Source organism: Lynx canadensis, chromosome D3, assembly GCF_007474595.2.
Source record: "Lynx canadensis isolate LIC74 chromosome D3, mLynCan4.pri.v2, whole genome shotgun sequence".
Taxonomy (NCBI): Eukaryota; Metazoa; Chordata; class Mammalia; order Carnivora; family Felidae; genus Lynx; species Lynx canadensis.
The window spans coordinates 70,941,121-70,957,207 of NC_044314.2; the positions used below are offsets into that span (position 1 = coordinate 70,941,121).

A 16,087-nucleotide genomic window follows, 5' to 3' on the forward strand; every position below is an offset into this window, starting at 1 on the left:
AAGAAAGGAAGGAAGGAAAGGAGGGAGGGAGGAAGGAAGGAAAGGAGGGAGGAATGAAGGAAGGAAGGAAAGGAAAGGAGGGGGGAGGAGAGGAAGGGAGGAAAGGAGGAAGGAAGGGAGGAAAGGAGGAAGGAAGGGAGGGGGAAGGAAGGAAGGAAGGAAAGGAGGGAGGAATGAGGGAAGGAAGGAAAGGAAAGGAGGGAGGGAGGAAGGAAGGGAGGAAAGGAGGAAGGAAGGGAGGAAAGGAGGAAGGAAGGAAGGGGGAAGGAAGGAAGGAAGGAAAGGAGGGAGGAATGAGGGAAGGAAGGAAAGGAAAGGAGGGAGGGAGGAAGGAAGGGAGGAAAGGAGGAAGGAAGGAAGGAGGGAGGGAGGGAGGGAGGAAGGAAGGAAGGAAGGAAGGAAGGAAGGAAGGAAGGAAGGAAGGAGAGAGAGACACTGGAGCAAACTTCATGTGCTCTTCAAACAGTAAATAAATAAGTCCTGGAGGAGCTCATTCATATCAGCCTTTTACTCATATTTCATGGTATGGATGGATTGTAATTCATCTAAGCAGTCCCCTATGGATGGGTATTTAGTTTGTTTTCATCGGCAGTTGTGAACAAAACTGCAGAAAATATCCTTGAGCATAAATCTTCGCACATACGGTGAATGTACTGGTAGAATAAATTGTCATAAATAGAACCGTGGGGTCAGGTTTTCCATCGAGATGCTTTCCACAGAGGTTGTCCCAGTGTCTGTTCTCACCCACAGTGCAGCACTCAGCGCCCGTCTTTTTGGAGATTTTGATGAGGTATAACATCCATACAGGGAAGTGCCCCAAATTATAACTGTACAGCTTGATGCATTCTCGCAAACTCAACACACCAATGCACCCAGCACCCAAATCAGAAAACAGAACGTTCTAGTACCCCAGAAGCCCCCTCTCAGCACCACCTTCAACACCCACGCAGACAGTCTGCCTCAAGCCTGTCATCGTCTCAGACAAGCGCTCTGGGCCTCTGCTCTTTCCCAGACGCTGTCCCAGACTCAGCCAAGGATCCAAGGGTGAAAGAGAGGCAGATCCTGCCCTTAGGAAACTTGCCAACAGTAAAAGAAGAAGACACAGCCAAAAGGGATTTTTTACAGGGTGGAGTTAGGGAAGTGCCACCACAGAACCAGAAGCACCATGTATAGCAAAGAAAAGAGTTGCCATCTGGCCGAGAGGGATCTAGAAAGGCTTTGGTGAGAAATCCTAGTATTTGAGAAGGGCCTTGAAAGTGAGGTGGCGTGTAGCAAAAGGAATAGTTTAAGCAAAGGAGCAGAAACAGTGATGTTCACGATCCAATAGGGCAAACAGTAGGAAACACGGGAGAAGTAGATCGGGGCCATATTTGAGATGACCCTTTGTTCTGGGATGAGAAAGTCCTCAAGTCTAATTGCTTTGCCGTCTGCTTCAAGCCCTGCTCTGGCTCTGTCTTCCAAATCCAAACCCTCAGCATGCAGGGCAGCCCTCTATGGTCTAGTCCCGGCCCCCCACCCACCTCACCACACCGGTGCCGCAGACCCTCGGCTTTCTCACCAAGCATGCTCTGCCCTGCCCAGTGCCGTGCCTCTTGCCTGGCATGTCTTTTCCTCTGTCATATCCTCTGCTGCCAACATAGCACACCTTCTCCAGCTCCCCGGCCTCTGTTCACTCCCTGGCTGTAGTGTCTGCCTTACTTAACCAGGATGATCTGTAAGCACCTTTGTTTACTGAACAATACTGTCAGCTGCTCAGAGCCAGGGACCCTGTCTTGTTCTCTGCATCTCCAGCTCCTAGCCTGGGGCTTGAGGGCTTCCTCAACAAAGAAGTGAGTGGGAGTAGTGTTTAATTTGGCTGAGCGTGAAAAGCTGGCAAAGGTTCGAGGGAAGAGGAATGATTTGTCTGGATTTGTAGTCTTTGGGGCCAGTCACCTGGGAGCAGCCAGTGTGGGTAGATGGGGAACAGGAGAGACTGGGGTAACATGAGGCCATGGTGGTGCTGGGAGGCAGGGCCTGAGCTGTGTGCCCATTTCTGTGGCTGCTGGAGGATCAGTGGTTAACACAGCAGTGCCCCCTGTTCCCATAGAACCTGAACCTCCTAACAGACATTTTTCATTCATAGCCCATGAACCCAATTCCAGCGCCATTGCCTCCTGACATGCCAAGCTTCAACCTCATTGGTGACAGCCTGTCTTTCGACTTCAAGGATACTGACATGAAGCGGCTTTCCATGGAGATAGAGAAAGAAAAGTACGTAGTTTCCTGACTTCCGTGCCCCCAGCCAGTGAGCTAGAGTGGGGCCATCTGGGCTTGGGAAAAGTGGAGGGTTATCACAAGCATCTGTCACTAGCCCCTGCAGGATTTGCTCTGTTCCCATCCTCTGGAGGAAGAATTTCCTCATCAGAACTGAAGGACGTCACACCAGCGTCCAGTCTTCCAGGATAACAATGATACTTGATTGGTGACCTGGAGTTTACAGGGCTCAAAACCTCACCTACAGTCTCAGACTGGTTTTCCGGGAACTCTGAGTCAGTCAGACTGCTGTTCACGTGGTGATAGAGCACGTGATAGTGTTCTAACACAGTAACAGAACATGCTTCCTAGTTGTGTCCTCTGGCGGCTGAGATCTGCGGCACTTCCCATGTCTAGAACAAGGGTCAGAGAAGAAACTCGGGCTCGAGGCCGAGGAAGGCAAACGTCCAGGTCAGGCCGGCCCTGCTGTCCAGGGCAGCCCTGAGCTGAACCCCCACATGCCCTGTTCACAACAGCTTCTGCTGTCATGGTTGGTGGAAGTGGAGCTGAGGTGGAAAGGAGAAATCTAACTGAGGTTCCCCCGGATTCCCAACCACAGATCAATTGGCCACTCGTGCCACAGCTTACTGGAGAACCATCACAAAAGCTGCTGGGTGCTGGGTGCATCGGTGTCCAGTCTTTTTTTTTTTTTTTTAATGTTTATTTATTTTTGAGAGAGAGAGAGAGAGGGAGAGAGAGACAGAGACAGAGTGCAAGTGGGGAAAGGGCAGAGACAAGGGGAGACACAGAATCTGAAGCAGCCTCCAGGCTCTGAGCTGTCAGCACAGAGCCCAATGCAGAGCTTGAACTCAGAAACTGTGAGATCATGACCTGAGTTGAAATCCCACACTTAACCAACTAAGCCACCAGGTGCCCCCCTGGGCCTTTTTAATGTTTATTTATTTTTGAGAGAGAGACAGAGCATGAGCCAGGGAGGGGCAGAGAGAGAAGGAGGCAAAGAACCCGAAGCAGGCTCCAGGCTCTGAGCTGTCAGCACAGAGCCCGATGGAGGGCTCGAACTCATGAACCGCAAGATCATGACCTGAGCCGAAGTCGTATGCTTAACCAACTGAGCCCCTCAGGTGCCCCATGTCTGGGCTTTTTAGCTTTGTCTCATTTCATTCCCACTAACTAGCCTCAAACATCAGAGGTAGGTTTTAGTGTGCCATTTATAAATGAGAACACAGATCTGGAGTGTTTAACGAACTCACCCAGCATCACACAGCTGATGAGGGACAGAACCGGGATTCAGCTCCAAGCCCATCTGAGGGTATGTGCTTTCACCTTGTACAGTATCCTTGGAAGAGCTGTCTCGGGACAGTGCCTCTTTGGAGCTTGGGGTGAGCAACCACGAGCCTCTCCGTGGTATCTGCTGTCCAAGTTCATCTTCAAGTCTTTCTCCATTGACCAGGCATAGTAAGCATTTCGTGGTTGTGATCAGGGAGAGGCTACATCCTGTTCCGTGTTCTGCTTTTTTATAGTTTGTATTTTCTTATCACCCATGCATGTGACATTACCATCACATGACAGACTCCATATACTAGCCATGGGAATCACTACAGAATTAGCATTTATATTGCATGATTTGCCTGGCCATGACATTATAGTTGGACACTTTGAGAATGATTTCCAGATTTTCACCATTGTAGATACAGTGTATCTACCTGCAGGTGGTGGTGGGAATCTTTTTCTTCCTGATATTGGCCGAGCAAGCTTCCATTCTGTTTAGGAGATGATGTCCCAAAACAAGTAGGGATGTGGCCACGGCCTAGCAGAAGAGGTCACTTGAATAGAATCACTTAACCAAGAAGGGCCAAGACGAGGAGATTGTTTTGGATGTCAGGAGTCTTGATTCATGTGTTGTTGCTTGTGCGGAATTAAAAACTATCTACTGTAACTGGTATTTGTAGAGCGCTTTCAGAGAGTTTACCAGAGGGCTTTCCTACCCTTTATTTTGCTTAATTCTGACCACGGCCCTGTGATCATTAGCCCAACCTCATGGCCAAGGAAACAGATTCAGACCTATTTAGCAATTGGCCCAGGCTCCCACGGCCTGGGAGTGTCTGAGCAGAGATGTGATGAACTCCATCCAGGCTGCAGACCCTAGATCCCATGTCTCACTGTTGCCAAAGCCATGATACACCATGTCCTCTTGCTGGCAGAGTGGAATACATGGAGAAGAGCAAGCATTTACAGGAGCAGCTCAATGAACTCAAGACTGAGATTGAGGCCTTGAAACTCAAAGAGAGGGAGACAGCCTTGGACATTCTGCACAACGAGAACTCTGACCGGGGTGGCACCAGCAGCAAGCACAACACCATCAAAAAGGTACCGAGTCTCCCGTCTTTCACTGATCAGGACAGTCATTAATGAAATGGAGGTTGGCATCTGGTTTCCTGAGTAGCCAAGTCATTAGACTGTTATCATTTTTTATACATACTTAGTTGAGGAAATTTTTTAACTCACGCCAGAAAGGGAATTTAATCCGCCAGTGACTGTGAACCCATTGGCTTGATGGAAGGGGAGCCTGTGTTAAAAGCTCTAATGAAATGAATCACTGTTACGAGACAGGTTTTGATCCATCATTTAGCAGTAAAGCGATTCTGTCTTTTAAGCCAAGGGGAGTTCTGCCCAGGGAGCTGCCTTACTTCATGAGAAAGCAAAATGAAACAGAGGCTTTTGAGAATGGACTCTCCCTCTAGTCTTTTTGGGTGATTAAGTGGCAAGAACTATTTAAAAAATCCTGTTCTTACTTTAAAGAAACCAAATTCTGAATTTGTAACGTTTTTCATACTTAAAAGGAAGTGTCTAGAAGAACCTTAATGTTTTAAAAGATGAAACTTCATTTATGTTGCTATCAGTTTCAAATTGTTCTCTACTGATATTTCGAGCGTTCAGGTTTTAGAGAAGGTTAAATTCCATAAATATCAGCCCAAGAGTGCTTCTCTCTCGGACAAAGCACAAACGGCCCCTCCTGCGGGTTTGTTCCTGACTTATAGCCCAGGGTCAGGCTAATACCTGTAAAAGAGGTGTCATTAAGATGAGCCTGTTCATTGAGTTTAGATCATGATGGTTTACCTAAGTTTAATTTTTTACTCTTTACCCTTATTCTTTAGTGTGGTCTCCCAGGTTAAGGAATATCTGTTTTCAGTAGTTAAGCTGCATCTGAAAACTCCAAGGGTTCTATAGCTACTTGCCAGTGCTAATGGGTACAGTCGGGAGCCTCAAATTCCTTCTCTGTACTCCAGTTAGTATTGGCACCGGGTAGAGAATTCCTCTTAATAGCATAGCTGAAAAGGAAAGGCCTTTCCCCATTCCACATTCTTCTTCCCTCTGGCTTCCGTTATTTACTGGGTTTCACTTCCAAAACTAAATTATTGAACAGTTAGTGAAAGGGGAACTAAAGTGAGGCCTCAGCCAGTGAGCTGAGAGGTAAAATGATGACTGGGCCAGGGAGCCAGTCAGCCCTCGAAGGAGCTTCCTCAGGCACCCCACCCCCAACCCCCGCTCCTGTCCCCAGGCTCCTCATCTGGGCACACTGAACGGTCTCGTCTTTGCTGTTGCTGCCGTGAGCCAGGCCCTCAGGAAAGCCGGAGGGACCTGTTTCCAGGCCATAAAAACAAACAAATGAAGTCACTTGTCACCATTTCAGGCCTGTCTGAGCATTTTGCAAATGGCACATGTGGCATTTGTTGATATCACAGGGTATGTTTTTGTTTTTCTTCATTTTATTTTGCTGGTTTAGCCTCAAGCCCAAGGCAGAAGACCTATCTGCATTTGAGCCCTCAAAGTAGGTTATCCCAGGTACTCTGTATGTGGTGATGGTACTACCCTCTGTGATACTAACCCATGCATGAGCTTGCCTGTCTCTGTCCCTGGGCCATGCCGAGCCCTCCCGAGGGCAGGTGGCACTGGGTACTGGCCGCAGCATGCTTTGAGTCTGAGAGCAGGCGTCCGCCCTGTGGGGCCAGACCAACCTCCGGGGGTTCAGAAGGCTGCCTCGTTCTGAAGAGCATGTCATGGGGCTGTAGGACCAGCTGTCCATCACATTTTGTGTCATCGTTGGGCTGGGGATGGTCATGGCTTCTCGTCCAGTGAGGTCTGTCTAAAATCCTTTGTCTCAGTGGCATAGTCCGTAGATAAATAGCTCTAGCATGGAAATGGGATAGATCTGGGTGTCTTTAACTCAAGATCAAGACCTTTCATGTGGTGACAGCTTCTGAAGACCCATGGTCATACCTGGTCGCGGAATGAAGGGGCTGTCCTCACTCACTCATTTGCCTTTAGAGCCTCCCCTTTCTGTACACATCCACTTTCTTTCCAAGTCAAGCAAACCAACAGTACAGCGGTCTGATCTGTAGCCCATCTAAGTGGACCATCTATCTGTCTGTCGGTGCTCTGAAGACTGTCTCTGCTCAGCTCCTCCACAGCCTGGGGCAGAGTTGTGGTCAGCATGAACTCACATTGGGACAGTCGCTGGCACCCAATAGATGAGCAGTCAGTGGTTGTTGAGTGAATTAATGGAATGATTGCTCCTTTCCTTCTGTGATAGTTCATCATCCTCCCAACATGCCTCGGCAGCAGGGAGAATTTATTATGCCCAGTAATAACATAACATCCTGCCTCTGCTCCTTACCTAATCCCCAGCGGTACGCCAGCCAGTGGGCCCACCGACACCTGACAGTCGCGTAGGATGTGTCCTTTGGTGTCCTCGCCACAGTTTCTGCTGTTAGAATAAAATAAGCTCACTGGAAGCTTTCTACCAAAAAGTGAGATCTGGCATAAGATAGACCTTATTTGTGGTTGTTATCCAAGCAAGAGAGGTTAGCTACTAAAGTCCCAGATGGATCTCATTATAAGATGGATTCTGTCTGTCAGTGGTTCCAAGAGCCCATAGCATGAACCCCAATTTGTGTGTGACACTTTTATTTAGCGGGCTCCTATTTCTTCAGCTTTCATACCACACATTGGCATCAAACGCCCTGACACCAAGCAGCGCGTGCTCTGAGCAGGGCAGTATGACCAACGCTGGAGTTGGGCAGGCCAGGGGGATCATCTGTCCAAGTGGTGACCCCACGGTGCCCAGAGGACCCTGGGGTGGATCCACTTTGGTTTCCTGGACTTTGTGACTAGCACAGGGTCCAGCAGAAAAATCCCTTTTTGTGTCAGCCTGTGCTGTCAGGCATTCCTGCATATGACCATAGCACTCCACCTTGATACGATTTCATCTGTCTTTTTTCTGTAATGATTCAGAATGTTTCGGTTCTTCAGGGACCTGATTTTGACCGCCAGTTCTCACTGAGCTCTTATTATAGACAAATGAGGTTTGATTTGCAGTCAGATTTGTACTGCTCTGAGGACATTTACAGAAGTCTTTTTTTTTTTTTTTTTTTTTTTAATGTCTTGATGTGAACTTGTTTTCAAAGCAGGCTGCCAGATTCCAGTTAATCAAGAATTCTGATTACTCAAGGGTTAACAGAAGAATGGGCTCGGCTTTTAATAATAGCTGGACTTATCTCAGCATTACTAGATTAAATAGTGGCAGTTTTTGCTACACTTCACGTTTGATTCTCTTTCCATTTTCTGGACTTTGCTGGTCCCTGGGGCTAGTGACTAAGCATGACGAGTAGCCACCTGCCTGTGCTGGGGTAGCCCTGGGGCCGTGCCTACTGTAGTCTGGGCCAAAGTAAGCCTAGTAAAGAGAAACGCCACTGTGGGCTTTGGAAGTTTGGGCACCTAGAGTGTGAAGGTCAGAGCTCCATCTACAAAGTCTAGGACGAGAAATGCAGAGACTGGTGGTGACCTGGAGAGCTTCCAGTGTCCTGAGAGCCCATTAATCTTGGTTCAAACCAGGCTGCATTGATTTTTGTTTTGTTTTTAATGTTTTCTGATCATAGATTTCTTCAAGAAAAGAATGGTTCTACCTACCTCCCACAACGCAGGCATGTTCCTTCTTCTCACCTTCAGTACTTTCCTGCCTCACTGTGAGGTCCCAGTGTCCTCTCCGCAGTACTCTCACTTAAGCTAATTCCAGGGATTACCCTTGGGTTCAGGGCTTAGTTATAATGTTCCCTTGGGAATGCCAAGAGGCTGTCCCGTCTGGCTAACCGAGGTTACCACTACTCTGCCACTCGTTTTCTCTGTAACTCTTACTTTCTCTTAATGCCCAGTGTCCTCACCTGTAAAAAGTGAACAAAACAGTTCTTAACCCCCAGGATTGTTAGGAGGATTAAAAGAGGTAACACACCTCTTTTACACAGGAAGAGCTCAGCAAAGAGTTTCCATGAGTTTGGAGGTAAAAACTTTGAAGAAGCCAGAATTAACATCACTGGTTCTTTTGCTATCCGATTTGAGTTTGCAAGGGTATATTTTGTTCCTCCTGCCAATCTTAACTGCCCACATTTCCAATTCGCTCCCCCCGCCCCCACCCTGCCATTGATAATCAGTGCAGCTGGTTTGGCATTTGCATGTGATTCAGAGTGGCACCTAGTTGTCAAGAGTCGCTCTTAAGAACCTAGATTCATTTCATGCTCAGGGGGAGCGACAGCAACACATACTTCTGGCCTCCGAGTCTTTTGAGTGAGGGAGTGAGGTCCGGCAGTGAGGCTGGGGTGAAGGGGACACAGGTGCCGTGGGCTTCAGAGCCACAGTGCCGAGGAAGTGAGCTGTGGCCGGCTGTGCCGCACACTTTGGAGGTGAAGATGCAGTGCCAGAGCTTGTACATTTCGGGGTCTTGCTCTCATCCCCTCTCAGGGGACAGTTTTCACTCCCCGATCCTGAGCTGGTCTGAGCGCCAGCAAACTTGTCATCATTTTTGTGCCCATGATCTCCAAGGGAGCACAGGGTTTCAAAGGAAATCGACAGAGGACAAATCATGAGGATCGTGGAGCTTAGAAAGTTTATTTTATTAGTAAATGGTTTGAGCCATCAAGGTCCAGCTGTGGTTTCCACTGGTGGAGGAACAGGAATGAGTAGCCTTGACAGTTCTCTGAAGCTCTAGCTGCCGCTTGGATCCAGAAGACATAAAAGTCCAATGTCATCTTCAATTTGCACTGACTCCCCTTGGAGATGCAGGGCTGGCGAAGTGAAGTAGAACACTTAGAACACCAGGGAAGTGATAAATCACAGGGCAGGATTGAGTATGCGTGAAAGGCTTCTCCCACAATTAAAACCAACGGCCAGAGCCTCCCTGGTGACCTCTGGTCGCCCGCCTCAAAGAGGGCTCTGGTTAGTTTCTGATGCTTGTGTGTAGTTAATGTGTTCAGCCCTTCCATGACCCCGGTCACTGGACCCGAGCTGACAGTTGGCTCTGCCTGCTTTGGAAACTGGGCATCGTCTGGTGCGGCATCCTCTGCCCTGACTTAAAGGCAGCATGCACTGGCTCCCAGCTCCAGAACCTTTCTTTTGTTGCTGTTGAAGGGTGGCAGAGGCAGGAGGGGGGAGGAGAAGAACGGGGGTGGGAGTGGGGTGGGAGCAAGGATTAGCAAGGAACAGCAGCACTCAGGTGTGGATAGAAAACGTGTGGAAGAGATTGCAATGGCGAACTCTTCCCTGCTCTGTGGGAAGCACAGCCTGGTCTCCGGGAGCCTGCTCTTCCTGGATGCGATGCCTGGGCTCATCCCCGAAGGCCACTCTTACCTTAACACGTGCACCAGCTAGATGTCCAGGTGCCTCTCAACTGGGGAGGGCTTACCATTCTCTTGCTTGTTTCTGGTAGCTCTCTAGATAGAAGATTCTGCCAGCCTCTTTTCCAAAAGACCACGACCTAGTTCCTCTTCTTGGTTGGGAGACTTTACCCAGTCAAGCAGTTGCCCTTTGGGGAGGCGTTGAAGATCCTGCAAAACCTGCTTTGCCCTCTTAGGATGTTTTACAACCATTTGGAAGTGCCTGGGGACATTATTGGGCCTTATTTGATGCAGTAAAACATCCCATTTGGTCCCTCAGCACTGAAGATGTGTTTCAGTGCAGCCTTCCTCCGGCACCTGATTTGTTACTGCAACAGTGGGAGGGAAGAGATGGGATGCAAACTCATTCTGCGGGCTCGAGGTTCTGTTCTTATGATCCTTGCTGTGATTTCCCTTCTGATATTGGCAATTTGAAAATGACATCAGCGTGTCTGCACCTTTTTGCTAAGGTACTCAGTGCTCAGAGAACTCTGTAGCTATGAGTTCGTCTCTACCTGCCCGGTGAAGTGAATCAGACTGATTAGTCCATTTTCCAGGTAGAAGGACGGAGTAGCAAAGGCCCCTGCCAGCATCTCACGGGCAGCTCAAGACACAGGCACACACCAGTTTCCAGGCATCTTCCTACTTTAGGTCCTTAAAAGATTAATATACAAAAGAGACCCTCTGGGCTTTCCCTGAATTGAATTCATTAATTGGGATGGACTTGGCCTTTCATCCCACCCCTGCTTAGGGATAAGTGTGCGCACAGCTCTCTCCCCGTACACATCACCAGATGGCATTTGGGTGCAAGCCGTCACTAGCAAGACGGCAGAAGCGCTTAATCTGGCCAGTGTACAGCAACTATCCCCCTTCACTGGCCTGCCCCCTCCTTGGCTCTGATTTGGAAGGGGGGATGTTGATCACACCCTAAACCAAAGATTATGTTGGAATTTGCTGCGGCTGATTTGGCTGTCACCTTTCTGCTCCAGAGTTGGCTTTCTCCTGGTGGATCCCAGCGCCAGAGAATCCGCATGTCCTTTTGAATCCGTGCCCTCCCCCGCTCCTTCATTTTTGATATGTAGTGGCGGAAAGGAGGTGTAACATGATTTTAGGGCTTGCATTTCAATTCCGCTGCATTTTTATGGGACAAGCAGTCTCAGCGCCTGGAGTTATTAGGTTAGTATCTAAAATGGGTTCAGCACTGTGGGTCTTATTGTTTAAAATGAATTAGACAGCCCCCCTCCCATCTTCCTTTCTCCTCCCTCGGGATGAGTGGATTGAGGCAAGGCCCCCAGAGACTAGTTGGAGGAATCCTGGCGCTCTGATTAGTTTTGTTCTCCCAGCTTAATTGTAGAGCTTCCTTTCTCTTGTCATTGATAGCCCAAGTGGCTCTGTGTCCTGCCCACCCCCACGCCACCCCTTTTTGCTTTAGGAACAAGATTATCACAATGCGGCCTTGTGAATCAATTTTCTCTATGTGCTGATGAAAGTGTAATTCATTCTTAATCAAGCAGCCTTGCTGCTGCAGGCTCTGTGCCGGAATACGTTTAGTTACCCTCCCATCACTTTGGGAAATGATTCCCCCAAAAGGACTTTTAGAGGAGAGCTGGAAGGAGAGTTGGCAGCCAGCCTGGTGCTGTCTTTTTCCAGCAGGGGGCACTCTTGAGAATGATGCTGGAGGATCCTTTGTAGCTGGCCACATTCCCCACTGCCCCCAGCCGGGAGGGATTGGGGAGCCTGGTGCTTGTCACAGGTGCCTTCCAGTCTTGCTGTCTCTAGACCCTGGAGCCATTTCTTAGGACTGGGCAGGTGCCAGATCGTTGTGTCTTGATGGGCTGCCTGAAACACTTGCCCAGTGAGCAGGAGCCGGTTGAACCTGCGTATGGCGTGCAGGCCTGGGTTAGGTCCTGTGTAGGCTTGAGAGGAGCCAGCCTCCTGCCTTTTTAAGGAGACAGATATGTCTCCCGGATCTGAACTGGTTGAGATTGGATGGATGTGCCCATGTGGTCACACCACACACAGTTGATAGCTCGAAGAGGTGTAGCTCTGCCAAGTAGCTCCCTCTCCTGCCCTTTCACAGCCTGGTGGCCGTCACAGACAACTGGCAGTTTGATGGACAAATGCGCAGGAGGAGAGGTGACTGCCAGGCTTGTGGCTGTTGATGCTGGGCAGGATGAAGGGGCCAGGCCCAACAGGTGGATCGGAGCCCCTCGTAAGATAAAGACCAAGCTGTATAGATCTGCAGCAGAGAAAGCAAAGGAAGTTTGTCTCCTCAGAAAGGAATTGGATTAGTGACAGACTTGAACAGCCGGTTCAGTCAAGAGAGAACTTAATTCCTCCTGTATTATTCACACGGCTGATTTTAATCAGATGTGAAGAGACAGCTGGAAGAGAGAAGCGGGTCAGCCCAGTGCCTGGTGAGGAAACTTCATGTTCTTTTAGTCATCTTTAGGGAACTGGCAAGAGCACTGCAGGATGGAGGCTTGGTGCAGGGCCTCTGTGGTTTATGGCTTCCCGAAGGAGCTGGCGGGACTGCTGGGAGCCCCAGGGTTGGCCCTTGTCTGGATTCAGTGTGAGTTTTGAGCGGTGCGTGGCAGACACAGTCACTAGTCGTGTCCAGGCAGAGCTCTAGCTGTTTGTCCTTAGAAGGAATCAGAAAGGTGGACCAGATTCAGCAGGTCCCAGAATGATGTAGCCATTGTCCACAAGGCCCTCCTTGTCTCTCCGCGTCCCAGGCTTTTCCGCTTCACCACCTACTTAAATTCAGAGGAGACCTTTTTTCCGACAAGCTTGGAGATAGGCCATGGCAGTGTAGTCCCCCCCCATGGCAGTGTAGGACCCCACACCATGTGCCCTCGGGGAATTCCCCTTTGTTCCCAGAGGCGCTGCCTCCCCAACCTGGCAAGTCGGGCCAGAGGGCGCAGAGGGTTATTGTCGATCATCAAACAGAGTGCAGGGTTGTGGGGGGGGGTGGAGACTGGGGAGACTGGCTTCAGTTCTCACAGTGTGACCTGCAGGAGGTGAGGCTTTCGTCAAGCCATCTCCATGGCACCTTTGCTGTGCTGTGAGCAGAGAGCCGGGCCTGTCGCTGAGCAAGAAGGCAGACCAAACACTGACACGGGTTCGTACACCTTAAAGCATGGGAGGGCGGCAGGGAAACCAGGACACTTGTTAGCTGATTTTCATGAGCACACAAAGACCCACAGAGCCAGTTTGTTTTATGAAGGGCTCGCTTTGTGCCATTTCCTCTGAGCCTTCCCCTTCTCTCTTAGGAATACCCCTGCCTGTAGCTGTACTGTAAACGTGACAGTTAGTGAGCTTTCTAGAAACAGCAGGTGGTGACAGATCCCACAGGTGAGAGGAGCCAGGCTGAAGGCAGCTTGACAGATGCTATTGGCGGTGCCCCGGGGGCCCTCCTGACCTCTGCCCCTGGGCTTCTGAGTTCTCGCCCAGTGCAGACCCTCCTCTTACTGCCTGCTTCCCCCACCCGCTTTCCTGCACGAGCACAGGGAGAGCTGGCTGGCTCCAGAGGAGGACATCTTGATGTCTAAGATAAAGGATGCTGCTGGGGGGTGGGGGGAGCAGGCAGAGGCCGTGGTGGGAACTGGAAGGGTTCCAGCCGCAGACAGTGCACTTGTGCAATAATTTCCCCTGACAGCAGGGTCCCTAATGGAATTAGGACCGCCAGGAATTACACAGTAAAGGTAAAAGGCAGGGGCAGTGGTAGCCAGATCCGCCTGTGGGCCACAGCGGGAGGCTCCCAGTGTCCTCAGTGTCCACGGTCACGTCAGCCACCTCTGTCTGGTGGGTCTGCCTGTTCCTGTAGCAGCCTGGTGCCTTATGGAGGATTGTGGTACTCTCTCCTCTTGCAGAGGCCACATGTCTGTGGTGCTTTCCTACTTCTACATGGCCAGAGTATTTGACTTTGCTCCAAACCTTTCCTCGGGCTGGGGTACCACTTGTGCTTTTGTGAGATAAGAGGTCAGGCTGAGCCCCTGTCGTGCAGCGTGGGGTGGGGTGGGGATCCAGGGAAGCATCTTGCCCACCCGAAGAGGGCTTTGCATCCCAACAAACACATGCTTGAATAACTGGAATCTGGCACTGCCAGAGCTGCCAAAACCTTCCCCTGGCACCTCGAGGGGACAGCCAGCACGCAGCTTGGGTAGAGGATCCAGGAATTCTTGGAGCCAACACTGTACAAATGGGCAGAAGGCTCTCGGAGGCCCCCACAGGCTGGGCTTCCTGCCTGGGAAGTGGCCAGGCCTCTCGGGGCCCTCCTCTCGCCCTGCCTTGGAGGCCACGAAGGCCAGCACAGTGCATGCCCCTGCCTTCTGTACCCCCTCTAGCCTACACTCTGCCCTGCGCCCCCACTGGAAGGAGAGGAGCCAAAGCTGGGGTTAGGGGAAGAAATGTGATGCTGCGATTGGTGCTAACAGCTGTTGGGTTCTCCGTGAGCATCAGACATGGTGCTGACTGCTTCGCAGTGCTTCCCATTTACCCTCCGTGTCCCCCTGTGAGGAAGGGGTGCCATTGCCCCGCTTCACCGTAGGGAGCTGAGGCCACAGTGAGTGAGTGACCTGCCCAGGACCATCCAACTGGTCAGCGGCTTTAGGTCAGGCAGCCTGGCTGGAGCTGTCTGTGACTCAGTGTGTGGAAGGGCTGTGGGCATCTCCCTGTCCCCTGTTGGTGCCTTGTCCCCCCGAGGAGCCAGCCAGAGGTCTTCTCTGGGAGCGTGGAAGAAATCTAAGTGGAGACATTGGGTTTCACACCTTTTGATTTAAACTCTCCAGCAAGAGGATTTTGTCTCAGTGATTCTTAGGTTCTCTTTCTTTCCTGGTTAACATCATGAGTCCCATTATCACAGAGCACATAACCCGCAGCCGTTCTCCTCTGACTGCATTTAGGGAGAAACCCATCCAGACTTGGCTCCCTTCTAGAGGGAGTTCCATTTAAGCAAAGAAATGAAAGCTCTCTCCATTCCCATTAGAGCTGGGCTTTCCAGAGGGCTTCTGAAATTGGTTCCACTGACGAAGACAGCCCAGACGCGTCCCTGCACTCAGCTTGTTAGTCAGGAACTTCAAGGCCACAAGATTTGGCAGGGTTTAAAGAGCCAGCTCTCAAGCTGTCTCATTTGAGCACACTGACGCCGCCTGTGTTTGATGGAGAAGGGATCGGTTTTGAGCTTCCCTCCCCCACCCTTTAGAGAGGCAAGATGGTACCAAGGACTTTTCAGATTTAGAGACTGCCAGAGGTCCAGGGAATGGGCCAGACCATCCAACCCACTTCCATGGTTTAACTCCAAAGGAAAGAGGCACAGAGAAGTCAAGGGTGTCCACTGAGGCCACACAGCGAGCTGGTGACGGAAAAGAATTAGTGTCCGGGCCTTCTTAGCCTCGTGTGGAGCTCTTGCCTTTCCCATGCATCACTCCATTTCCTTAAGAGCCTACATCTTACTCATTCAACAAACATTGTTTGAGCTGCTACTAGGTGTGAAGCAGTAAGCTAAGTGGGTTTGGGGGATATGAAGATGAACACTATGTGCTCTGTGTCCACCTTCCCTGAAAACCCTCCTTTACGAAGTCCAGGAGCTGGATGTGGAATACACAGTCTCACCCAAACTGGTGATTTCCGGAGGGGGAGCAGGTGCTGGAAAGTGTCCGTGCCAGATGCTTCTGTTTGGGGAGATCCGGGGAAGTGGCCTACAGAGTCTCAGGGGCTGAGGGTTCAGCAATTCCGGAGGGTCACAGATTCTAGTGCCTTTTCTACCATGCCAAGAGCTCAACCCCTGATCCTGCCTGTCTGCATCTTCCCAGCCCTGTGCTTCTTAGGCCAGCATCCTTCCTGGGAAGGCCTTAAGTTTCCAGACAGAGGACTGCCCCTTGGGGACTGTCCCCCTTGCCCGAACCAGCCCCAACCAGAAAGCTCATTGCCTCCCAGCTTGTAGATGCAAACCCCCTGTGAGCTGCCAGGTCATGGGCAAGTCTGCTATAGGGCTACCTGGGGAGCCAGGAGTGGGAGGGACACTCTCCTCCTTGTCTGACACAGGCCTGCCTTGTCTGAGGCTTGTGTTGCCAAGCCGGTCCTCTGAGCCCTGGAGAGGACGAGCATCCCAGGCTGGCGCCACCGCAGAC

General features: G+C 50.6%; 1 protein-coding gene across 6 annotated transcripts in view; it reads left to right on the top strand.

Moving 5' to 3' along the window:
• NF2 (neurofibromin 2) overlaps positions 1-16,087 on the top strand; it is a 77,948-nt gene that overhangs the window by 61,224 nt on the left and 637 nt on the right. For 3 of the 6 annotated variants that reach the window (XM_030336120.1, XM_030336124.1, XM_030336123.1), the window contains 2 exons: positions 2,123-2,250; positions 4,455-4,620. In XM_030336120.1, the coding sequence (XP_030191980.1) occupies positions 2,123-2,250; positions 4,455-4,620 (294 nt within the window). Of the gene's footprint in view, positions 1-2,122; positions 2,251-4,454; positions 4,621-6,037; positions 6,097-16,087 lie in introns of all 6 variants that reach the window. The other 3 variants (XM_030336121.1, XM_030336125.1, XM_030336122.1) reach the window with 2 other exon arrangements.